Below are 27,437 nucleotides of genomic sequence, written 5' to 3'. Positions count from 1 at the left end.
TGTGGTTGCCAAAGGCAAAGTCATTTTCACTGGCAACTCACATTTTTAAAGTTGTAAAGATTCATTATAGAAAAGAAATTCCAGGTAGTCTCAGAATCTTGATGACTATAAATTTTGCCAGATGCAAGATTTAGGGAGTCATTGAGACTACTTTGCTGAGATTTCTTTTTATTGTATCGTTGAGCAATTTTTGCTTTTTGAAGCTCACAAAGCCAAGATTCATGAAAGGGTTAAGTCTGCTCTTACTGGAAACAGGGCTGAGAGCCTCTATCCATCCCTTGAGATGAAAACATCATGACTTGATGCTTCGGGATGTCTAGTTTCACCCAAGACCAGAAAACCAAGCGACAACCCAATCAACAGCCTCACAGAACAGAATTCAGTTAATTCATTGTAAAAGTCAAATCATGGTATGAATTTCCCAGAACCCACTAATAAATATGAACCTCCCAATGTTTCTCTACCTTGAACCAAGTCAGCTTCATAGAAGATAACCATACACATTGAATGAAACGCAAGCTCTGATGTAAAAGCTTGCTTTTTTGGTTCTGTGAGGCTGCTTTATTCATATTTGATACAAAATATGACCGGAGACAGGTGTTGGAGAGAAAACACAGGTACTTCAAAAAAAACAAAGAAAGAGAATGACAGAGTGACAGGAAAGTTTTGTTGTGTTGCATGTGTGTAGAATGTGATAGTATTTGTGTTTTCTCAGGTTAAGTTTCTGTACCATAACAATCCATGCTCATTCATTTGACTGATTCGTTAATGGTTTCCCGAAAAGAAAGAGACGGAGTGCTGGAGTATATTCAGGTTCTGAGATCCAGTTTCAGCAGCTTTAAGGTAGGAGTATGAAGTGAAGTAAAGAACAATGAAACCGTACAATTAGCCATGCTTCAATGTGCTCCGCTGTATCATATCATATAGAGAAGTTTGGATGATCATGAAGATCATATGATATATAAACAGAGGAGAAGGTGCCCAGCTTGGTATGAACCAACTTCCATTCTGAAGACCAGATTGTCCACCATCAAGGATTTACCTCAAAATTTACAGACTGCCACATATTGAAAGACCAAACTATTTGCAAAAAGAGAACCCAAAAAGAAAAAAATATCCTAGAAACAAGATTCATAAAATTTTGTTGCAGACCCTGAATGGTGGAAGGACCTGTCAACCAGATGGGATAGATGGGACATACAGCTCTGGACATTCTGACCATGGGCCTTCCTGTTGTACCTGTTGATAACTGTTGGTAATTTTCTTCGCTGGGACTGTAGTTCCACTCAGCGCAGTCTTTCCGAAGGGTGGGAAAGGTTTGTGCTGGGATTTGACATTAATGTCCACCACCACCTTGGATTTCGTGGGTCTGGGTGGAGTTGGCCGGACAGGGGCTGATGTTGAGACTACTTTCTTCAGTAGGGGAACCTTTTCGACCACATTCTTCACGACTTTGTTCACCGTTGATTTGACCAGGGGGACTTTGGTGACCACAGTTTTAACTTTGGTGACTTCTTTGACCTTCACTTGAGTTTTAGCTGCTGGAGCTTTGGTGGCCACAGCCTTTGCCACTTTTGTAGGTTCAGGCTTTGGTGCTTTTGTGGGCTTAGGTGCCTTGGTAGCTTCTACTTTAGCAGCTGATTTAGCTGCACTGACCACAGTCTTTTCTATCTTCTCTACTTTAACAACTTTCTCAGTCTTTGCTTTTGTAGTGGTTTCAATTTTTGCCTGATTTGCAGCACCATTACCAGCTTTCTTTTCTACCACAGTAATAACTTTGCTGTTGCCATTAGCCTTAGCCTCACCATTAACTTTGTTCTCTGCTTTTCCATTAACTTTGACTTTAACCTCTTTAACCTCAATGGTAGTTTTTCCATTTCCATTGGCTTTCTTCTCTACTACAGTTTTGCCATTGCCATTTCCATTAACCTTAGACACAACGGTGACCTTTCCATTGGCTTTCTTATCTGCTGAGGATTTTCCATTACCATTGACTTTCTTCTCAGCTACAACCTTGCCATTGCCATTTCCATTTACTTTAGCCTGAGCTGTAGGTTTGGCCTCAGCTGTAGCTTTGCCATTGCCATTAGTTTTTGCTGCAGCAGCTTTTCCATTGCCATTGCCGTTGGCTTTACCTGTGCCATTTTCTTTCTTCTCAGCAGCTGGTTTACCATTGCCATTCTTAGCTGAGGCAGCTGTGGGCTTAGATTTAGCTGCTGCAGTTGGCTTGATCTTAGACAAGAGGATCTCTACTGCAGTGGGCTTTGCTTTGGATTGCTTGGCAGTGGAAGACTTGGAAGCTTTGGTGGGCATAGGTGGCTTGACTACAAGTTTGCTTGCTCCAGCCTTGGCTGGCTTTACTGGGGCGGGTTTGGGTTTGACAGGGGTGGATTTAGTGGGGGCTGCCTTTCCATTGAGCGCCTTCTTCTAATATCCGTGTTTATTGTTTGGTTGAAATGTTATTTAGTGTGTAAAAGTGCATATTGACAAAGACATGGAGAGAGAATGAAGGAAGACATAGATACGTGGAGGGGTTGGGAGGGGGATGAAAAGCACAAACAAGGGATGGACAGAAGGAGAGAGAAAGACAAGAATGGATGTTTTGAGAAACAATGACATAAAGATGGCTAAGGCTTGGATGATTGACTGAGACTGTACAGGCATTACTGGATACAGCAGATGATTATTTCAAGATTTAAAATGGTGAATAAATATACAACTGAGAATACTAGTACTCAAACAAATTGTCAAAATCAAATCCGCATAAGACATTTGAGAAATTTCATGTCTTTGACCCAAATGAGAGTAATTTTTGCTGATCTCTCCAGTAATGCCATTCTCAATATTAAATGACAAAGCAGCGTCTTTGTGCTAATAAGAACTGGAGCCTGTGGTTCGGCAGAGGCACTGAGGGTGTGACTGGTGAGGTAAAGCTGGTGCTGAACACATACAAACTGTACAGACACACAAACCAAATACACACAACGGATGCACTGACCTGCTATGTGCACACATACACACACAAACACACAGTTTATGACTGCACTGAGACGTCAAACTACCAGTAAGAGGAGGTTGCTGCTTATCAGCCATACAAAAGCAGGAGCATTGATGCCAGGCTTGCATGCAAATGCATGTTAGTCACATAAAAACAACATGAAAATTATTCTACATGACTAATTGTCATTACACATGCTGCTATCCTGAAAATACGTGCAAATTGACAGTAAACAAAATGAAAAAAATGTCACCCAAATAATACTGGATGAAGGAAAAACAGGCCATCAAAGTGAATGTAAACTCCTCAGATATGCAATATGAAACACCAAAAAGACCTAAAAGAGACAGACTGTGGCATACATGTATGTTATGTATGCAGTGAGATGTACAACCATGAATGCATATACAAAGAAAAAAAATAAACATGTGCACTTATATTCCCATGTTGACTGAAAAGTGATATGTAAACTGATGCAGAGGTCCAGTAGGTGCATGCGGTGACATCTTCCAAGACAATCAAGAAATCATGCAAGTAACAAGACAACACAGACACATGCCCTGGTCGAATAGTGTTGCAAATCTGTCTGTTGTTTTTTGTAATCAACTTTGAAGGCAAATAGGTGGGGTTTGACTAAAAAGACCATGCAACGAGTGCCAGGAAATTCAGACATCACAGGGAAGCACTTGAAGGTCAATTTAATTATGCTATTCTGTGATTATCAACTTATCCAGCACTGTTTACATTTTCTGTCTCACCACTGTGTGACAAACCCTGCCTATCTTGTACTCAACGCAAATTAAAGCAAAGCTTATTTACAAAGACTATTTGACCGAAGTCAGATAAAGAAATAGTTGATCTGGCACACCCAGTGTTTACAATGCTAACTTGTCCTTGCATGTCTTCAGTTCATCCTCAAAGGCAAAACACTCAATCATGAGATGTACAAATTAAAACCAAAGATGATATTAATTAAATAGCATGGTTTTTAATCCCTGTTTCATCTGTCTCACTCGCTTAACTCACCATCTGGTGGCCATTTTCATGATCCTCTGCAGTTAGTCTGAACAGAACCTTTCCAAATGAACTAAAAAAATCAAAATTATATAAAGATTTTGCCTTGTCAGGATATTTGTCTTTTGTTTTAACACAAAAAATCTCCAGTACACTTCCATGATGGTATCAGAGATTGTTGGGTTAGTGATACAACTTTCACCTTTTACTTGCACAGTCCATTATGTGCTGAGACAGTTTTGTGTATGTTAATCCTAAAAAGTTGATTTTTTGAGTAGAGATGCAAGGTTTTCACCATATTTGGGAAAAAGATATTTTGTCTTTGTTTATGGTGGAACAGGATGGGATGTATGAGGTAGGAGGGATGATTGGAGAAGTAAGTAGGAAAGAATAAGAGAGAATATGTGCACGTGTGTATGTCAACACAGCTGCACCTATGTCACCCTAGTGCCCCCACCATGAGAACATGGCCTTATCTAGACACACATACATATACGACATCACGTAAATGACATGAGGACAAAAAAAAATTACAAGGAACAGTGTTAATTCAGTGTGACGATTAGATGGATGTGTAAGAGGTCAATGTGGATTAAAAAAAAGGTGAGATGTAAATAAAAATGAGTGAGGGACGGAGTGATGAGGACTGAGGGATGAAGGATGAGAGGCATATAGAGTGATAAAAGTGAAAATGTGCTGTACATTTTCAAACAAATATGCATTTTATGATAGTAAAACACACAATACAGAATGTGCATAATTTAGAAAATGTGATCTTTAAATTTTGTTGAGGATGCCTTCTCTTATTGCCTTCATACCTCTCTCTCATTCCCCTTTCCTTTTCTCAAACCCCGCTCATGTTTTTTCCCTCTTTCTTGCTCCCTCTTTACCTGTTGAGTGGGGGCCCCAGGTTGGGGAGAGGGGGACGGAGAGGAGGAGGGAACGCCTGTTGTTTCCTCATAATAATAGGGGTATTCATGGTCATCCTGCTCCTCATCAAAGTACTGAGAGCGATGGAAGGATTGAAAGATGGGAAAGATTGAGGGAGGGATGGGTTGGTAGGGGGGAGAAAGGTACATGAAAGCAAGAGGAATGGAGGGAGAAGAATGCATAATGGGAGGGAAGAGTGGATTTCCAAGGGGAGGTGAAGAAGTTTTGCAGAGGCCACAGAGAGATAAACAAAGGTAAAGCAGAAAAGGGGTGAATTTGGGGTGAAGCAGCAAAAGGGGCAAAAAATAAAACATGGTGACAGACAGCGAGAGACAGCAAAGAATTTATTTTTCCATTCATCAGAAGGAGTCTGTGCTTCTGGTTAAAAGGTGTTAACATAAAAAATGTCCAAACACAGACGACCTTGATGAATGAAAAAAAACAGCAAATAATAAAGCAATGGGTGGAGCCAATGAATAAAACCACACTGATTTATATTCATTCAGAAAGCAGTCATCTCAATAGCATCAACATGACAGGGTTTGGGACGAATTGTTGGAGCTCTGTACAGTGACTGATACAATTTATAATGACTAAAGATCCAGCATGCAGGCTTGTAAAACAGAGATCATGTACTTTGGATGGATGAATGCGGATGAAAATTACTTGCTACTGTAGCTCTGTGATGCAGCTGGTGTCAGGGAACTGTCAGCTCCCAAATATCAATATGTTTTTGAGAGAAAAAGAATGAGGAAGTTGTAATGCATGTAATGTGCACAACCAGTCTCAGTAAGAAGAGAGGCTCCACCTTCAGCCATCTTCATGCCAAATCCTGATATATTTCAATTTACCCAGAAAACCAATCAAAATTTAACTTAATTTGTTTTATATACTGAACAAGTTCTCTCTCTTTCAATCCATGAGCAAATAATGGGATAAAGACGTTGATATTGGCCTGTATCATCCTCTTTCCCCTACCTTTCTGTGTTTCATTGCAGTAGAGCAAAAAAGAGCAGAAAAAGTGACAACTACCCCACTGCTGTAACAATTCAAACTTATCCTTCTTCAACGCAAAGTGTATGAAATTATGGAAATGTATCCATTTTTAGAGGTGTAGTTATGGTGGCATATGATATGAGAATGCCTCCGGTTTTATTTATTTACCTCAGGGACACACAGACTGAGGAGGTGAGGAGGAAAGTGGATGGATACAAACAGTTGCTGATGACAGTGATGAGTGAGGAAGACAGAGAGGGAGGGCAGCACTTTGATGACATTATTGGATGACCCAAACTGAACCTGAGGACTTTTCTTTCATTTTCAGAGGACTAGTGCTTTAATGTGGCTTTTGTTTTTACTTTCAGTGACCAATTTATTTAGTCTTCGGAAATAAGTTGATTTTATCATCCCTTTGTGGGAGGAAACCAGGTGGATCCAGAGGAACCTGAAGCAAACATGGGAAAAACATACAAACTCCAGACAGGGACCTTTTTACTAAAAGGCGACAGTGCTAACCACTGAACCACACTGCCTCTTCACAATTGTACCAGACTGGTAAAGTAAAAAAAAAATAACTGACCCCAAAGTGTGTAGTAAGTGGAAGCAATGAAAAGAGCTGGTGGACCTCTTTAAGCACTGTAAAAAGGCCCTCAGTCCCATTCCTATCTCTTTGACCAAAGAGTACACATGACCATCATTTACAAAGTCTTAGTCCACGAATTGGATAATTGTCATTTTTTGACACTCTGGTTGCCTTTTCCTTTCCTTCATATTCATTCAGTCTAGATCCAGTGAATGTTTCTTTTCATTTATGATTTCTGGATATATTCTTTAAAAAAGAGCCACAGAAAAGGAAAAAAAAGTCCTCCGATTCTGTTTGGGCCTGCTTTATCGGAGCTACAGATGAGCCTACAAAGTTATGAATGAGTCTTAGCATAGTGCTGACACTGTAATGTACACTGCTCGGTAGACTACTCAGAAGTCTTGTAAGAGCCATGGGATTTATGTGGGTGTGTATTCACTTTGTGTGAACAACTTGTGTGAAAGTCCTCTTACACTGAAATGACAACCCACAGTAAACTTTATGCGAGATGGAACAGGTTGTGTGATGTTATTGTGCCCTGCAGGAAGACGTATCAAAGATAATTCTTTACTGATAAGGTTATTTGTTTGATGAAAAGTTTGTGTGGAAGAGCAACGACTCTGTAAGAACTTGTGTTGTGGTTGTATTACTCACGTATGTGTTGGGGTCCTGAGCTTGGGTCTTGGGCAGAGGGGAGTCACAGTCGGGGCTGTAGTGTTCACAGAAGTCATAGGCAGCCTGGGGGTTGGAGGCTATCAGGAGTTGCTGGATGTCTCCCTATGGAGGAACAACAAACAAACAAAACACAGATCAACCAAATTCTGTAGAGTTGTGCCATCTATTACGGGCATTGATAAAAACATTTGAAGTATTAATCTGTTTTTAATTTCAATCAATTCTACCTTGTAAGACTACCTTGCTACCTGTGAACTTGCTACCTGTGTTAAATGACCAAAAAGAAAAGTAACTTCATGAAAAAAGTTAAACCAAAACAGCAACAAATACATTATTTCCTATTCAAACTTTGTAGTTGCAGACTGCTGCAGTGGAGGGTACTCACTGTCACTGCAAACCAACCAACAACAGCATAGTTTGTCTCCTGCATGTTATGCTTACGAAGGTCCTCACCTGGAAAACTTCCTCATCAAGCAGACGTGCACCAAACACTGTGATGCCATTGGTGTCAACCACTGCGTTGTTGCCGCGAGGCAGTGGACGGGTCATCTTCTTCTTGCAGTCCAACAGCAGTGTCACGTTTTTCTTGGAAACAGAGATAGCAATGCGATGCCACCTAGAGGCAAGAAGAGGAACCGAAGGCGAATAAATGTGTAATGTGACTACAGGCCTGATTAAAAAGGCATCAAACCATCCCCTAAATATCAAAAAAATTCCAACAAACACTCACACTCATACTATTCCCAACCACTCACACCCACATGACCCCAATCGTGTCATCTCAACCAGTCACAAACTGGTTGTTGCTGGTTACTGACTTGCCATCAGCCAGGTTGATGCCTCTGAACAGCGGGTAGTCCTCAGGGGCTGGCTTGCCATTCTGGTCTTCGTACAGGAAAACAGGTGAACGTCCCATTTCAATGCCCAGCTGCTGGATGCCCTGCTCACTGTAGATGGAGAGAAGGAAGGCCTGGAGACCAGCCTGGACTTTTACCAGAGCCATGATGGAGAAGTTCTCTGGGAAACGACCTGTGGATGAGGGAAGGGAGGGATAGGAGGGGGGAAACAACAAAAGAAGGTAAGGGGTAAATCATGAACATTGGTCATTGCTAGACTGGCTTGTGGGCTTGTAGTAAAATAACAAGAGTAGAAGGAGGCAGTAAACCTTGCACTTCTAAATTTATTTATCATGCAGAAGAAGGCAGGCAGGAGAGGGAGGAGAAAGTGAAGAAAGAAATAAGGTTCAATGGGGACAAATGAAAAAGAGTTGGCAAGGAAAGGAAGGGAGACAAGAATAGAGTAGTTTAGACTGGGAGATGAAGCAGAAAATGTGAAAATGACATGAACTTAAAGTGATTAAAGAGATGTGTCAACTGATTACGAAATATCAGAATATAGTCACATATGAAATTGGTATAAATGGTGAGGACACATAATAACAGGTGGCAACAGCTGGAGAGGGAAGCCTAAACCTCAGAAAACGAGTTGAAAATTAGATTTGACTTTTGAGTATTTCTTCACAACCACATAAATACTACTTTCTCTTTTCTCTCCTCACTCCGGGGTGTCAGACAGCATTCTTAAGTTAATTTGTTTTGGTTCTCCCACACTGTTTAACTCAGCTCTCTGCACTGCAGCACATAATTATACTTTATATCCCTTAGCAATCTGGCACAGGGCATAACAGCCACACTTAACTCCAGAGAGCTCAGTTTAAAATACACCCAAACATAAATAGCAACCTGTAATGATGATTGTAGCTTTCTGCACTCTGGAATTCATTGTAAATATTAAATACATGGGCTTAATTTTTAATGACTAAAGTGCTCTGTTGTTATGGATACAATGGCAGTTAACTGGTTCTTGCAAACTGATTTAAATCATGAACGTTTGGTATCTGGTTCAGACACCTGCAAGATAATCAGAGAGGAGTATTTTCTATCATATTTACACCAAGTGAGGAGGTAATTCAAATTGTGTTGCACATTGCAAACCATTAAAGAACTTTTTTGGTAAGGACCGAGTTCTTGACCAAAATAAAGCTCAAATACCAATAGTTTATTAAAATGATCAAACTATATGACCAAGACAAAACTCTATACTTGCTTGGGGGAAAAACTACACTGCCATAAAAACAGCAAAATATCACAAAATATGAGCACGACAGACACAGTCTGAGGAAAAAACTCTTTTACCCATCTTATCATATCCTATATATCCCTTTTTTTAAATTATTTGTTATCTTTTGATGTTCTGGATGATCATACTTACATTGTAAACCTTGTACAACATGCTTTGACACTGCTGCACTTAATTATAGTCAAAACAATAAAGCAAATTTGAGTTTGAATACTGAAAAGGAAACAAAATTTAGGAAACAACCACTTTAAAGCCTGGTTGTTTCATTAGTTGTTTTACTGTAAACTGTTTGTAAACCTAGTTTATTATGACATGAGTAATGTGAAGAAAAACAAACATGAAAGTTAGATTTCAGAAGGTCAGACTGAGTTTTTGGCATTTATAGTTAGAGAGATGAAGACTGGTCCAACACTCTTGTGGCATTTTACAGAAGAGTCTCTCCAAACACTGCGATCCGTTGAAGCCTACCTGAGAAGAGCTGCTTGGTGGGGGCGGAGATCTGGGCCTTCTTGGTGATGCGGTAGGCATGGTCAGGGGTGCCGGAGCGACGGGATGTGCAGAAGCCGGGGACTTTCTTCACGCCCTCGGGGAGAGAGGGAACCTGCAGAGCCCGCAACACGTCCACTGGATCTGAGGATTAGAGAAAGAGAAGCAAGACAAGAGAATTTTCATTAAACTGTCAACAACCTCTTAATTAGACTCGTTGCTCAGCATGTGACAGACAGAGCAGCTTAATTCAGTAAGTACTGAAAACAACTGAAATCAAAACAACTGACAAAAGGGAAAATGTCAAAGCTGAGACTTCAAACCGGAGACATCCTGTTATGTTACATCAGTAAATTACACACACACACATTACTAATCCATCTAACTTTGAGTCCTGCTTTCTCTCGAGCACTTCGCTCATCTCAGTCTCAGGTTTTCATTTGTAACGCTGGATGTAGAGATGTACATTCTGATTCTTCATTTGGGCAAAAAACACAAATTAGATTAAATCCGTGCTGCAGCTTTACCTCATGAGTTAAACAGATTATATCTGTATATTTTTGCATCAACATACAATATATCAAGAAGATTAATTACACTTCTGCAGGCTCAAATATATTCTACAGTTTTCTCCAACAGCTTTTCAGAAGGCCCATCATCCTACAGGATGTGTAAGAATCACTTTAAAAGTCAAGATATTTTTTAAAGCTTACTCCTATATTTCTGTATTGTTGCCAAATATTCAAAATAGAAGACAGTTTTATTCATTGCAGCCAATCTCTGCAGCTGCAGTGAGCTAACTTTGCCCAGAGGATCAAACAAGTTCATCTTGAAAGTGTTTTTTTTTAAATGTTCTTGCAGCACTAATGTGATATAGGAGCAAGTATCGGGGATGTCCACAGTGCCTACCACTGTACATTTAGGTATAATGTCAGAAAGGAAGCACTGTGCCTGAGCAAATGGGCCACAGTCCAAGCCACATATATGTACCACTGCAGGGCAGGTACAGTAAAGCTCAGTTTAAATCAGAGTGGAGACAGTGCCTTCTATTCTGCTTACATTTATCAAGCAAATGACACAAGCGGCTGTTGATGTGATAGTGCTGAGTCAAATTAATGTTTGTCTGAGGACACACAAGCATTTCACAGTTTTACCTGACATACACAAACACACAAAAATGCAGGTATGCACGCACAGTCGCACACACACAGAAACACACTTTCCAGATCCAGTATGTAAATCCTAACATCACACACACACACACACACACTGTGCCACCAGTCTCACATCCTGTCTCCACTTTCACACGCTGAGGTCAACCAGTCTGTTTCTCCACCCTCAGTCTGCACTGTGGTTTAACTTGTTCACCGTCTCACATTGCTCAAGGGCACAGTTTCAATCTGTGTATCTCATATCAGATGCATCGCTCTAACCTCTGGAATTTGAAGTTTGATACCCTTAAGGGTTACGCAATGCTAAAATAAATACTGTACCTGCATCTGTATGCGCCTACAAAACAGCTGGAAATCAACAGTAGCAATACAACATGTCAACACTTATTTCATCACTGTAAGTGTAACGTCTTAAAAAGGGTGGGTGTCTAATTACTCATCCATCCATCATCATCATCAGACATTGACTTGTACTGTCTTGTTACAGGACAATATCCTGGTAAATGCAGTGGGTACGGTATGAGATGCTTGTTAAAACAGCAGCACACTGTTAATCCTTATAGGAACACTATCAGCTTAGGTTCAGCCTTTACTTATCTTTACTGAGATAACTGGTTATTCAGAAATTGGTTGTTCAATGTGTTTCTTGTGAACTGCAAATTTTCAGTAATTCACTAATAACTATCTGCCTATCTTGTGCTACAGAGCTTAACTTTTAACTGCATGACACAAATCCTGGTCTGAGGTATTGCATTCACATGTATGAATATTTCACAATATGAGAACTCAACTGTAGTCCACCTTAGACGATTACAACACATTAAAAGGTCCCTTTGTTATTGAAGCGAAAGTTTTCAACAACACCCAGTAGTCACATTTTTCTAAACTCAATTATCCTCCCTAAGTCTTGGCTCTCCTCCCTGTGTTTGAAGTGCACCAGAGGGCTAACTTTGCTGTTAACAGCCAATTAAAATCACTTACAGCCAGCCCTACTGTGGCACTTCTCATAATAAACTTATGGTGGCAGTGATGTATCGCTCTGGTAAAAACTACAGCGCTGATGAAAAGATTACAACTGATCCCCTCCTGTGATGAAGCCTATGAAGTTACGCGTTTGTTTTAATTTATCATTAACCAGCCACATAAATAGACTGTCAAAAGCAGCATGTTTATGCAAAAATTGTGTAATCATGTCCACCTCAGCATGTTTGAAAAGCACGACAGAGCACGTGCAACAGCACATGGCACTAACTCTAACAACATGAGACATCTCTGCATGACTGAGGTCACCGCTGCTAAATGTGTGACCTGCTAGTACAGTAAGTTGTAATGAAGTGCAAAGCCACCAAAAGATGCAGCTTATGCACCACCTGTGTTTTTAAATAAGTAGATTGGGACTCAAGTTTCAAATCCACAGTGTTACAGAGAGAAAAAATGACAACTTCAGGGCTAAAAGACAAAAAAGTTCAGTTTTAGGTCAAAATCAAACATCCAACTAGTTTTGTACAACGTTCAAAAGTTGAAATCCATCTTATTTATTGTGTCAGCAAAATTACGAAACTTCTGATACCTAACCCATTGGACTAATACTACTTATTACTAGTGAGGGAGATATGCAGGCTTAATCTGCACCAGGCAACACTTTGGGTGATGTTGACGTTAATTCAAGTCTCTCACAATGTTTCCTGGCAAATGTATGGCCAAGTCATCAATGCCCACAGCTGTCCATCTTCATTTATGAACACCAGCTGGCACACATACTGTACATCACAGTAAGATTTAAGCTACTCTCCTAGCTCTCGTCACACTTATAGACCCCCAGTCACTGACTCATCTCACTTCCTCTACTTACGATGTTTTATAACAGCCTCAAATGAGAGACAATGTTGTAGTTTCTGTCTAAAAATCACTCTGATCCCATCTGTGGTGCTTGTGTTTAGGTGACACCCAGAGTTAACAGTTACTCACATTGGCCAACAGATGGTAATATTTATTCAGACAGAGCAAATGGTGCGTTAATATTGCCGCAGGGTGTCTAGACCGCAGTCCATTAACATCACTCTACAGCAGAGGGGAAGAGGAGTGGAGAAGGAGGAAGAGAATGGGTGTGAGAAATGAGAGAGAGAGAGAGAGAGAGAGAGAGTTGGGAATCAGCAATGTGTGAGGAGGAAGGAAAGTGAGAGTTAGATTGAGTGCTACTGTGATGCTACATTAACCAGCCAAAATAGAAACTTCCCTGGAAACAGCTGCTTAGAGGCGGAAATGAACAGAGGGAGATAAGTTTCTGAAAGTGGACAAATGAGAGAGATCAAAACAGAGATGAAGATATAGAAGAGGGAGAAAAAATAAGAGAGAGCAATGAATATTGAGAGCGATAGAGACAGAAATTAATGTTCACTCATTCAAAATGTTATACTATTTCCCATACTTTAGACTGGGTCTTTATAAATGGTCTTGATTTGAACTTTTCCAGACCTTTTGTGCAATTTTTCAAAATTTTAAACCTTGTAATAACTGTAGAGCACTGGATTTATTTGTCATACTTTTCAAGACTTTTGCAAATCTGCACAGGAATGCTGGGAATGAGAAAGAGAGAGTGATGAGAGGAAGGTGGAGAGGGAGAGAGGTTCAGACGGAGGTGGAGTGTGTGTGTGTGTGTGTGTGTTTTGGGGGGGTCAGGCAGTGACAGTAGACAGCGTGGTTCTGTGATGGCAGGATACTGGATCAGATTGCAGCCCGTGCTCCCCCAGTACGCCCAGTACAATGTGCCGCTCTGTTCCCCCGCTGCCTGCCTAGCTCACATCTGCAGCCGGGGCCCTTCCTGCCTGGAGGACCACAATCACGACAAAAACACACCCACAAAAATAACACACAAGGCCACAGAGGTACACACTCACACGGCCCGGGCAGGGAAACCTGCACCGATACACCTCGCGAGACGAGGAGTGGCAAATATGAAACCAGACAAGGTAGGAAAACAGACAGCCGTGGGGCACAAACTCTCTCTCTTTACTTTCTTTCTTCTCCCTCTTCTCGCTCCATCGGTCTTTCTTACCATAAGCGCTCACAGATGGCAGCAGCCTTTTGATGTAAACGTCAGCCAATTACGCTGCTGTCATTAAGACAGGAAACAGGGCTCCCAGGCACGAGAGGGCAGTTACAACCGGTGCTGTAGGTAAAGATTACAGTAGCTGGTACAGTTATCCCTCCTGACAGCAGCACTGGCTCAAGTCCAAATGAAAAAGGCCATTTTGCTCAGTTTATGAAACTGTGTGTCACAACGATTTAATGGTTGAAACTTGTCTACCTGATGTTGCTAATTGCAAATTGGTAAGGATCTTTTATAAGCTCCCTCATCTTCATTTGTGAATCTTCTTTTGATTTTTATATTATGTATTTATTTTACCACTTAACTGCAAAAGCCTCAACTAATCTAACCTAACATTACCTAAACTTTTTACTATTAGACACAGCAGGCAAATCTGAGTTTATAATCTTATCATTTACGGAGGTGACAGTGATAAGTGAAGTTCAAATATGTATCAATAAATTGCTGATCTTCAGTGAAAACCTCCCATTATTTCAGAAATGTAGAAAAAGAGACTCCATTTCACCTTGACCCCCAAATAATGTAGTTAATCAGTTCATGGATTTTCATTAGTCCAAGTTTTATGAAGAGAATTTAATCCTTCAGTTGAGTTAAAGTGTAAATCACAGGTAAATATAAGTTCCAATTATCTGATATAATGATACGCTGTTTGGTATATATATACTGTACTACGGGGGAGGATGTGTTTTTTCAACAGGTGCCCCAAGCCTGAAACAATCCTGTCACTGTTATACTCGAACCCACTCAGTTCCACAGAACCACAACTGACCAAACATGTCGACCACCACCTTATTACGACCTGATAGAAAACATATGTGACGCTCAGGTTAGCAGTCACACTGTAAAACGAGGTGCGCTGCTGTTAAAACCGCAGTATGTCTCAGCAGTGTTCGTATTACTGTAGTTCCCCTAAACCGCCACTAGATGGAGCTGAAATAGATTTAATTAACTCAGTCACAGACGTCACTGTTAACAGTCAACGTCTGTTGTAGGGCTGAAACCACATGATGTTACACACACAAACACACACATAGGTGTTTACATGTACACACACTATGCAAACACACACACACACTCAGAGGAGTGAGAGATAAACAATGCTAATGCTTACTGAGAGAGTAACTATTAACCTGTGTTGAAGCTTTAATACAGTGAGTCTGTAAGTTCTGTTAGCCTACACAGTAACAGAAAACACACAACTCTGCCATCTGAGCACAAAGCAGCTGGACACACAGATTAGATCCTGTATGCACACAAGACATCAGAGTGTGAATCAGTTTGCACATAAAAGGAGTTTATTGAGTTTTTCATGGAGCCAAAATGAAACATTAAACAACCCAAAAAGATTAACACGTAGAAATAATGGTCTCCTATGAATGGTTGTATGTGAAATAGAGTAGTATATAAGTAGTATAAGATGACCCCCCACTTTCTTAAATGTAATTTCAAGATTAAAATATAATCTTATATTTGGGCCAATACGGTATATTCCATCCATTTTCTACACTTATTCAGTACTTGTTCAATGGTCTGAAGCCGATCCCAGTATGCATTAAGTCAGTAATGTTAAAAATGTAAAATAAAACAGTATGCAGTTTACACTAATAGGTGATATTTAAATATTCTGCATATTTTTCTGTGTTGAAACTTGTCTAATCACAGTGACAGCACTGTATACTCACTAATCATACTGGTCATACTGGCACTGCAGACTGAGGTGACAACTGTGTGATTCTTAGCAAAACCTTTATTTCCTCCCCTGTTGAATCTGTCTTAGATGCTCTGTTTAACTATTTCTGTGTGTGTAAATGTATATGTGAGTGTGTGTGTGTGTGTACCCTCTCCTCTACTGGTACAGCTGTGTCAAATACCAGACACACACTCCAGCTGACATGTTGACCCCTCGCCTCTCACCTTTACACAACGACCACATTGTTAGAGACACAGAGTGAAAAGGACTCGCAAAGCTGACCACAGATTAACAAACACACACACACACACACACACACACACACACACACACACACACACACACACACACACACACACACACACACACACACACACACACACAAATCCATCTGTACGCTAATTTACTGACTCAATATTTCAGTCTCCTTGCATTTCTAAGAATACACAAAGATGGCAGGTTTTTCGGGAAAAAAATATGATCATAAGATCTCCAATAAGTATCATAACTTACAACTTAACAGTTAAATATAAACATAATTTCAACATTGAAAACCATGAAACTAAATTCCAGTTGCTCCTCAATCACCCGCCGCCGCTCCATCCACACCGCTGACCATGATGGCTAGTTGATGGGCTAAACTCTTACTGCAGGTTATAATTTACAATATGGTGCTCTATAGTTATAATTTATTTATAATGTCTACTGTACACAGACATAAAATCCATTATGTGTAGCCACGCTGTAAAAAAGAGGTTATTAGAATTCAGATTATTTATATGATATAAAATAAGGATTCGGTCTGTCAGTGTGGTGTTAATTATCATGTAGATGTTACACAGTGTGGCAGTGCGTGACTGGCTGCCAAAGAGGGCAAAAGGCCGATACAAAACTATCCTTTGTGTCACATAAATGTCAATAAATCCTCACAAATGTTTCACCGAATTCCTCTGATTACACAAGGAAACTCGACAGCAAGTTGTAAGATAGATTTAGATAAAAGTTGAAACAGTTCAGGAGGGAAACCATTCAGAGCCCGGAGGGCAGCAGCAGTTAAGAGACCGCGTTTCAACAGCGTGACGTGAATTTAAAAGTACAACTGAAAGTCAGAATCACATCAAACATCATGTGTTGTCAAATTCAATTAAAACTTTTTGCAATTCAAACAGAAACTGACACTGGCACTGATCTCTTACCAAACAAAAGAACACAGAGAGGAGATATCCAATCCAAATCTTACAAACTTAGTAAAATAATCAAAGAACAATTCATGTATTGTCTTTAGACCTCGACTTGGAACATGGTGACGCTTTAAAGACAGAAGAGACTTAGAGAGGCTGGCTAGAAAAACTGTCAAACACACATTTTTAATAGAATATAACACCACTGTTGTTCCCTCACACACAGCAGTTTGACATGCAGGTTACAGGTGTGCTTTATACAGGAACAGAGAACTTTACAACCATTGAAAAGACAAAAGTTTCCGTTGAATGTCTATCAGTTGGTTTTAATGGACTGGGAAATGTTTAGCAAGGACACACGACTGAAGGAGAACTGGAAAATTATTTGTCTCGATGTGAGATGTCTGTTGCTAATGCACCTGGCATATAAACACCAAAAAGTGTCCAAGAGTGGTAACAAATACTTAAGTGACATTGATTATATCTTAATGAATAACCTGCTAACCCTGCAGTGGAAGGTAACTTTTTGTCTTTTTCCGTTTTTTCTCTTACTAAATGTGAGTTACACACTTTTATAAACAATCATAGTATGACATCAATAATCTCTGACACATTAAGAGTGTTTATTTTCCTTGCTACTGAAGCTCATTCTCCTCCTTTTATAGTTTCTTACACTTGCTTCTATCACTTCTAAATTTAGAGTATTATGAATCTCACAGTCCATGTGGTTTATCCGTCACTACAGACCAGCGCCATCATTTAGTGTGTTGTAGCTTTCTGTGGTTTCATGCATATCACTCCCTTCCACAGAAGAGCTGCTGCCAGCATGTGCCCAAGTCCTCTACTGTCCCCTGTGTACCATTATGTGGTCTGTGCCTGTCTGTGTGTGCTGCACTGATGTTGCCAACGTGTATCTTACTGGAGCCACGTGCGGTTTCAGGGCCCGAGGCCACAGTCTCAGTTTGGAGCTGAGGGTGGATACTGACACCACAAGGCCTGAACGGGACAACGGGACCCTGACCAGGAGACAGTCAGTGGTTCCTTATAACATACTGTCATATGGGACAGACAGTGAGCAAGGGCACAAATTAGAAACCAGACCACTGACATGTCTGTGCTGAATTTTCACAGCTCAGCTCTGACTGCACTCAACTTAAAAAACCTTACAGTCCAAAAACACAGTCTCCATATGTTACTTTAAAAGGAAAAGCATCTGTTACACTGAACTGTTTCACCTCTGAGACTGAACAGAAGAGTCACTGCTGACAATATAATTGGTTTAAAGCCGCCAATAGTTGATATTCTGCATGTCTTAACTGGATCATTTTCACAGCAAAACTGTGCAAAAAAATAAATATAATCTGCTCTACGGTGACTGGTAAATGCTAATGCAGATTATAGATAATTGTTTAAAACATGCAAAAAGACACTTTGGTCTTTTAAAGATAAGATTACTGTAAAGATGTTGATGAAAATCATACACTCACTATTTCCCAAACCTTCTGCTCTCATCCTACAAGATAAACTTACATATTTATATTGAATCACACATCCTCAATAACAGCGGCATCAGAATACCTACGTTTATCCCAGAGTCTAGTCAGAGGTGACAAGTCAGACTTAAAATAAAGAGAACAGCAGCGGGCCAGCGCTGCATAATAAACTATCATCATCACTGTTTATGTCGACACCTTTTCAGCATGGAAATCCCCACATCAGAAATCCCCACTGCATTCTGGGGATCCTTATAGGTGTAATTTAACTGCATGGATAGATAAAGATAGATAAAGCTGCAGAGGTTGTGATGTGCTGCGTCTGGGATCCCTAAGATGCACTGCAAGTCTCCCTCAGGACTGGAACATTTCATACTTTCAGCTAATTAAAAACCCTAATTATTTGCAGACAGTGGAAGAAAATCAAATGTCTGGAAACTATGTAAATTTCATACACAGTGAATAGTACAAATCCTGTTGTATTTAACTTGCGCATCGGTTTTTGTTCCTGTTGTATTTGGTTATTAAAATGATTAATGCATTGTACATAATTTGCTTAGTATTCCTTATATTACAGGATGCAATGATTGGGTTGTTTCCTCTACATAGTCTCTCTATGAAGGTGTGTTAGAAAATAATCATTGCTATTTATTTTAACCTGTTTATCTATATGTGTACTCTATCCAGGATGTTTCCCTGACTTGCTCCCAATGCATGCTGGGAAAGAAACTGGTGTGACAATGAATGAAGGAAGGCTGTATCCTCATTATATTATCAGATCATTTTGGTTTACTGCGTTAGAATAGTGCAAATAGTTAAACTGCAGGAAAGATGATATAAAATAAGCTTTCAAGTCATATCTTCTAACATACCAGAGACAAACACTTTCCACTCAAGTCTAAATACACAAACAGCTAAAACCAACATTTAAAACTATTTTCAAATTGGATAAACTGTATAGATGTCTGGAAAAAAAGATGTACATTAACATTATATGAAAAAGCACACAGCTGGTCTCTCCACGCCCTCCTTCACTGACTTCCTAGAAGCAGCAAAATAACAGTGACTAGGAATAGCATCCTATAGTCTGTCATTATAAAGCTGGCATGCTCTCCTGCTTTCCTTGTACATCATCTGCTAAAACAGAAAACCTCTGAGGAATAACGCCTAACTATCTACACACACACAAACCACTAAATCATCACCTATGAAACTGAGGATGAAGGAATCTTCTATTCATTCTGTTCCCTTACGTCTGCTGTGTTAATGTCATTTTGTCTGAGAGGATTTTATGAGTTCACAGTTTAAGGGGTTGTCACGGTTTAGAACTGAGGTCCTTTGGTACATTACTCACATTTAGAGGCATCAGAGGTGTTGCATGATTATCTCAGCTTTTGACTGTTTTAGTCAAGAACAACGACAGTCTGGGCCTTATCTGCCTGTGCATACAGTACAATATCATTTTGCAGAAGGATGGCTGAGCCACTTGACAGTCCTGAGTAGTTGCTTTTTCAAGGCTTCAGCTTTTTTGTGAGAGATTTACAGAGTTATACAGAGAAATGTGTCAAATATGAACACTAATGTAAGTAATCTAAGTTCTAATCCAAAATAATCTATAATGAAATCACTAGTAAACTGAGCCTTAAACTGACATGGTAACTATGTCAATGTTCAGCTGTCCAATTTGTTGATAGTCTGTAAACTGGTGAAGATTAAAAACTAATAGGCAATAACTTTGAGTAACAGGAATGTTTTTGCTCTGAACTAGGCCTCCCAGCCAGCAGGATTATGTTCTAAAACCAATATTGCAATCTTTCATTATACATTGTTAAGTCTAGGGTTGAGTTCTGGCTGAGGTCTGTTAGTCATGGAGAAGGAGGTGGAGGTTCAATACAGAATGAGATTGAGGTCTGCCTGGGAGGCTAAACTCAGGGCAAAAAGACTCAAAACACTTAGGACATCTGTAAGTTTGGTGCTACACAAGGTATTTTTAAACAAATTACATCTAATTTTGTGGCTTGTTGGTTGGTCATCTACCAACTCCTATCAACCTAATAATTAGATGATGCTCTGGGTGAGATGACAGACTACTGAAATCCTAACTTTGGTGATGGCCCTGGGTGCAGTGCTGACATCTGTCGGGGATCTACCAAGATTAACTGGACACATTATCCTGGAGCGTCTAATATCTATGCAAAAGTATGAATATTAAAAAGAAAGGAGGAGAGAGGATGGATGTGGATTACCAGAACCACCAGGGCCCATATGAGAATGACGACAAGACAGAGCAAAATGAAAGGGACTAGGTTAAAGCTGCCAGAGTGAGTCACATGTGTCCAACAGAAGCCTGAAATACCACACACTTCCATACAGTCACAGGAATGAACTGTCAAAACTCTGTGCTGCCACCACATATAGTAGCTCTATTCACCAGCAGAGAGAGAGAGAGAGAGAGAGAGAGAGCGCAGGGTTATGTTATGTTTAGCCAAACTGAGACAGACTTCCCTTTGAGGAGTGCTCTGCTTTGAAATGAGGCTGAGGAACATCCATGTCAAGAAAATATTGCCCTCCGATTTTCTCCACCTTTGAACAAAACCCGGCTTTCATGCCTTTCTAGGCCCACTGCATTCTGGGTGATGGCTGCGCCTCATCCATCCCTCCTCCTCCTCCTCCTGGTCTTTTCCAAGTCTCCATTCTCCCAGGGAAGAGAGAATAAACATGAAAGAATCTGACCACTTTCTTCTCTAAATCCGTCTTTCACAGCCTGGGTGGGGCGCTGTTATAGTTTACACTAACATCTGCTGCTGCACCACACTGTGCGCACAGGGACGCGCACAGATACGTGCACGCAATGGTCCAACGCGTCTGGCCAACTACTGGCGTGCCATGCACTGTGCGCGTGCAGGAACGCTCGTGTGCACACGCACGCAAGGGACCGGGCACGCGCTTACAGGTAAAGGGAGTGTCTTATCTTCGTCACTCAGACATTATCACACTGTCTGATCATCAAAAAATAACTTTCTTCCACACAGCGCCTCTATAAGCATCGTTTAAGATGAGAAACGCAGCCTGGTCGAGGTGTTGCACACAGAGGCACATTCACATAGATGTGGCTTACATTTCCACACCCTGAACTGAGAAAAAACATCCATAGCCTACAGACGCATATACACAAACACAACTGTACAAAGCGCACATAGACACGGAGACACTAAACGCTTTCACTCCCAAACCTCTGCGACCGAGCTGCTCCGCCGCATAATAACCTATTCATAAAAAGCAAAAATGTCTCAGGCTTCCGCCTCCAAAATACACACGGGAGACGACGGGAAGGTGCAATCGCCTCTCGCAATCTGAAATTGGAAACGGGGCCAAAGAATACACTGAAGGAGGGCAATTTATGTTACAAAAGCCCCCTTGGTCCGTAAGCTGCAGCAACTGTCCAAACGAAGAATAAAGAGGCATTGATCCGTCTGTCCAGTGAAAGTGCTAAAGTAAATTTATTTCTCCAAAGGTTTGTGTAAACTAAACCTGTTTAGAGTTTCTGTACAAAATCTGCATGATGCGTCTCAGCCAAAGCAGCCAAACTTCGCTTCTACTTCTGACAAGTTGTGTAACGATTAAAAAAAAAAATAGCCAAAAGATAAAAAATATTTTCCAACCAGCTTCAGATCCACTATGGTTCAACTAAAATCTCAAGTTCAGAATTTAAACAACATATAACAGGTAGTAAAGGTAATAATTTCGTGCCTCCAGAATTTTTTGAAACGCTTTTTTCTTTCATTTTATTTCTTTCCACGCAGTGCCATTCCGCATCAAACGTCCTCAATCAAGATGTGAACTGATCTGGACTCAGGTGAATCAATGGATTCTCTGTGTTAAAAATAACTCAGTGCAACTAGCGGTCCGTCAGGGAACTGCAGCACATACAGATCATTCCTTTATGATGGATAACTGATGCGGAGAGGTGAAGGGGAACTAAACTTTACAAAAACATACATACAGGTTACTAAGAATTACCAACTGGAAGAAAGTTAACAAATCCTCTGGGCTTAAAAGGTGTCAGTATTATTTAACATCTTAATAGTCTTCTTATTGTTAATATCATCGTCATAAAACTAATACAAATATAATATTTCGCTCTTAACAAGGGGAAAAAAACGCAAAATCAACTTTCCACAGACGTCTTGTCACATCCTGCAAACTAGATGCAGAAATCCCTCCCTGGAGGCAGTGATGGATGGACTGGTGCACAGGCTGAACTGGTAAACACCGAGCCAACTTCCCACAGTCCCTGCTGCAGCCTCTATGTGCGCAGATCAGTTCACTCACAGGCCAACATTAAGTTCCGAGAAATAATAATAATAATAATAAACCCTACAAATTTCCTAAGTGGGATTATTAGTTCGCAAATCTTCTCAAAAAGCGACTGAAGCAGCTCTACGCACCGTCCTATCCCATGGCCCCCTCCGGATGGGGGGGCTGCAGGAGCGCGTAAAATCAGCACCATCATGTCAAAAATTAACGAGATTCTTAATAGTGAAATTTAGTTAATAGGAGGAGAAATTGGGAAGAAAAATGTCAGGAAAGTTAGTAAAAAAATGATGGCTGAAACAGTTGAGCTCAGCGGATAATCGCAACATTTGGTGAGGTGACACCTGTCAGCAGGGTGCAGGCACTGAGAGAGGAAGACCAAGTCCGAAAAGGCAAACTTTTATTCGAAACATAATAACGCGTCTCTGTGTTTTCCTGGAACAGAAAGTGATTGTAAAGCTTCTGTAACCTCTCAGCTTCCTCTGGTTTATGTGCGTAACATCCATTATCGGACAAAGTGTGTTAAGGCTGACGAGATTTCCCGATAAGAAAAATAACTTTTTTTTTCTCCAAATAGTAACAAATATCACACAGGTTAACAGTATTAGTGTCGTTATTTTCTGCGTTTGTATTTGAGGGGATGGACATTTACCGACGCAGCGCTGAAAATTCCCTAAATCTCCTAGGTCCATTATCGGACACACGTCTTTCCTCAGCATCACTGCCTCAGATTTCCCGACTTAGTTTTGATTAATGATCGGTAGCTTTGTTCAAGCCTTTCGGAGCCATGTCGACAATACAAGTAGTCCAGGGATGCTTTGGGAAGATGAGTCTGACGCAGTGCAGAAACTAGAGATAAACGTACAAATATGCAGAAATCACCATAACAAATAAAACAGATTTGAATACGAAGGGATGACAGTTGGTGGGGAACTGCTGACCCTATTTTCTGGGGAAAATGTAAAGAAGCATGTCAGGTGCAAGTGTCCTATAATAGATGAAGTGTATGTTTAATACACACGTTAAACAGCGAAGAAACGTGAAGACGTTTTAAACAGGAAAACACTAAAGGTGGCCAAAAACATCACAACCATTTATAAGACAAAATGTCTTACCTGCCCGAACCACGGTCGTTTGGCACACGGCGAGCGCCACGGCTACCAAGGCGAAGGATGAGAAGTCCATGCGCCATGGTCTCCGTTTCCTCCGTAAGGGACAATCTCCAATATCCATAGTGTTGCAGTAGTTTGCCGGCCTGGTTGAGCTGTAAATGCAGGATAAGGTGGAAGTTATCCTCTCACAGAAAGCCAGCCGACGAGAGGGACCCGACTGAACCTTCTGCGAGGCAACAGACAAAAAAGGCACGCCTCTGGAGACGTCTCTACCTCTCTCCCGGAGACTTTCCTTGATGAGTTACCTATGTCTGTCTATGTTAATGCACAAAACCTAAACACTAAAAGGGGTTTGGGGTGAATAAATATCTTTTATTTTAACGTTTAACCCCTTAGTGCTAAAGCCCCATTGAGTCAGACTGGGTACAAGTACCCAAAGTGGAGAGAGCAGCAGAGAGAGACCTGGAATCACGCTCTCTCTCCCTTCTCTCTCTTTCCCTCTCCCCTTCTTTACTTTCTCCAAACGAAGAGTGAGAGCGTGTGTGTATGTGTGTGTGGGGAGAGAGAGGGTGAACGAGTGAATGGCTAAGGGGGAGAGGGAGAGAGAGAGGGCGTGCGTAATTGCGCGCTTGGCGCACGTCTATCTACGTGTACGGAGGAGCGCCTGAGTGGAAGCTGAACTTTTTTAATGATAGGCCTACACAAATATTTCACCTCACACTCACTCACACACACACACACACACACACACACACACACACACACACACACACACACACACACACACACACACACACACACACACACACACACACACAACAATTGCGTCTTTCTTTTCAACTGTGAGCAAGTGGCTTAATGTTGCGTGTAGGACACGCAGTCACTGTTTGTCTCTGATTCTCTCTCAACAATCCCGATTCACTGAAAACGGCCAACAGAGTATTTCTCTTCAACTTTTTCACTTCCCTCTCTCTTGTCTTCGTACCTGTGGCTCAAAAAGGTTGGTTTTTATGATGGATTGTCCAGGTAAACGGTAGATCAGACAGCAGGACAGCGCACCGCGCTGGGCAGCAGAGGAGAGTGAGCGTCCGGCCAGCCAATCAGGCTTCTGTCCGCGCTATTCACCACGCCCTTTTAGCTAGATCCTTGGAGCCCTCCTCTCGTGCTGATTGGTTAGCCCCACGTGGCCTTGTTTTGCAGCTTCAGCCCAGGTGGGCAGAAAGAGGGAGACAGAGAGATGAGTAATAATTATTTGTGAATCAGTGTAGTGTGTAATGAACTTGTGCCTGCCGTCATCAGCTGTCTCTTTCTTTGTCTACAAAAGTTTTGCATTTTGGAGATACAATGTTTTCACCTGACAGATCATTATGTTTAAAAGGACAATCATGCTTAAGTTAACAAGACTAAAAGTCTACAGCCACACTAACAGCTCTGTGAGGCTGTACTTAAAGACATTATGGTGCTTTGAGCTTAAAGTTAATGTTAACATGCCAACATACTCACAATGAAGCTACTGCTGACAATGATAAAGACCTATGTAGGTTGCAATGCGTTGGTCATTTTAAATACATATTGCCATGTAAAATAAAGCCATTTCAGTGTTGCACAAACCCTACAGTGTGCCTTGGATCATTTTGAAGGAGACTTGCATTTTACATTTTTGACTGAGACCATATATACACCCATGTAATGAGCCCTTCACAAGATGGAATAAGCACAGTATACATGAAGTATTCAAAGAGCACTTGTATGCGACGAACACAAAGACCCAGCAGTGCTTCTACTTCATTGTCTTCTCATACTCACAGTACTTAAGTATAATGTTTTCTATGTTCACCATCTTAGTTTAACATGTTAGAATGTTAACATTTGTTAATTAGGAATAAACACAAAGTACAGATTAGGTTGACGGGAATGCCATCAGCTCTGCAGGTATTTGGTCATAAACCAAAGTACTGGGAACATTGAAATTTTTACCTGATGATGGTGCTGCTGTCAACCTCACGGTGGCGCTGGAGAAAAAGTCAGAGGATCACTAAAGTTAGTGGGGTTCATCCTCTGGGGACGATGAAAGTCTGCACCAAATTCAATGGAGATCCATCCAGTAGTTGTGGACTGATGGCATGAACTGAGTACAGCCAAAATCATTTATTTACAAGGACACAATATCTAACAAACCATGTTTTATGATGATCAAATAGATTAGGTTATACAGCTGGCCAAAAGCATAAGCTTTGGTGGTCTTGTATAGAATATAATACATAATATTTTGTTTTCTAAATATTTTCTGACCTTTAACAGCATCTTTAGGTCTGAAAATGATCATGACCAACACAAACACAACACAAATTTGGTGAAACTGCTGAATCATGATGATGGGTCACAAGTCAGAAAGGTTGGGAGCCACTGGCTGAATACTGTAAAAATGCACTTTATAAATTTGTCATATTTGTTTCATGCAAAATCTTATCTGAAAAGTAACTAGTAGTACAGTATATATCTTAAAACAAATTGCATGAAGAGGGAAGTACAATATTTCCATCTGAAATGAAGTGGAGTAGAAGAACAAAGTATCAGAAAATGGAAATACTCAAGTAAATTACAAGTACCTGATCATTTGTACAAAAGTCTAATAACCAAGCACCACTCGGGTTCAAATAAGGCAGAACATTCTTCCCAATGACCATTCTAACCCAGCAGCAATGCATCACACTGGCTGGTTGATAGAAATTATGATATATTTGAAACCTTTCTAATATTTGGAAATTTAAAATAAATTAGACAAATAATACTGTATCTGTCTTAAAGATATCCTGCAACTTAATCTACATATCAAGCAACCATATGTGGTGTCCTGCCTTACAAGATAATGCACTCCAACAACACAACAAGCTATAATCTCAAAGATGAGCAGTGTTGACTCAACAATAACTGAACATTTTGAACACAACTGGTGTTTCTGACATCCTGTTTGTCATATCTGAAAAAAACAATACTTACCTGGAAAAGAAAAAAATAAGGTCACAGTAAGTTTTTAAACCAATGATTCTCATTGGTACTGATGTCAAACCACTGGGACATAAACTTTAAACCAACTTTAGTAGTAAACTTAAAAGAGACATTCCTTTCATAATTTCAAAGCACCTTTCATATCCCTACCTGCCCCTTAACAGCTAACAGCATCTTCTATATTTCAAAGCTATCAGACGTACCCAGCCGTCTGCCTTGTAAATTTGTCTAAAGTCACACAGCCCATGGTTAGTCACTTTCTTTGAATGCAGACTCCACAACCAGAAAGCAGTAATTAACCATGATTATCCCTTGATGCTCTATACCGCTCGTTCTCTCTCACTACCTTTCATTTCATTCCCCCTGATTTCTGTCTGATTCTCTGAGGGGTAATGAAGGGGGATGTGGTATACATACATGTTATAACCTTAATCTCATTCTCTCTGAGGGTTTTAGTAGCAAGAGAAAACATTATAAAGACAAAGAATAAAACTTTTCCTTTACATTATATCAGAAAAACAATAATTTCCAGG

General features: G+C 40.5%; 1 protein-coding gene across 3 annotated transcripts in view; it reads right to left on the bottom strand.

Annotated features, from left to right (window-relative positions):
• col11a2 (collagen, type XI, alpha 2) overlaps window positions 1–26,134 on the bottom strand; it is a 51,954-nt gene extending 25,820 nt beyond the window's left edge. Inside the window, exons 1-8 of one of the 3 annotated variants that reach the window (XM_042436255.1) lie at window positions 25,873–26,134; window positions 24,881–25,095; window positions 23,899–24,047; window positions 9,807–9,968; window positions 8,018–8,228; window positions 7,653–7,815; window positions 7,179–7,301; window positions 4,903–5,016 (exon numbers count right to left, since the gene is read on the bottom strand). In XM_042436255.1, the coding sequence (XP_042292189.1) occupies window positions 4,903–5,016; window positions 7,179–7,301; window positions 7,653–7,815; window positions 8,018–8,228; window positions 9,807–9,968; window positions 23,899–24,016 (891 nt within the window). In that variant the 5' untranslated portion in view covers window positions 24,017–24,047; window positions 24,881–25,095; window positions 25,873–26,134. Of the gene's footprint in view, window positions 1–4,902; window positions 5,017–7,178; window positions 7,302–7,652; window positions 7,816–8,017; window positions 8,229–9,806; window positions 9,969–23,898; window positions 24,048–24,880; window positions 25,218–25,872 lie in introns of those variants that run through there. The other 2 variants (XM_042436257.1, XM_042436256.1) reach the window with 2 other exon arrangements.
• Between the last annotated feature and the right edge of the window lie 1,303 nt (window positions 26,135–27,437).

Source organism: Thunnus maccoyii, chromosome 15, assembly GCF_910596095.1.
Source record: "Thunnus maccoyii chromosome 15, fThuMac1.1, whole genome shotgun sequence".
Taxonomy (NCBI): Eukaryota; Metazoa; Chordata; class Actinopteri; order Scombriformes; family Scombridae; genus Thunnus; species Thunnus maccoyii.
The sequence above is the reverse complement of the archived record's forward strand: the minus strand, read 5'-3'. Positions and strand labels throughout refer to the sequence as shown.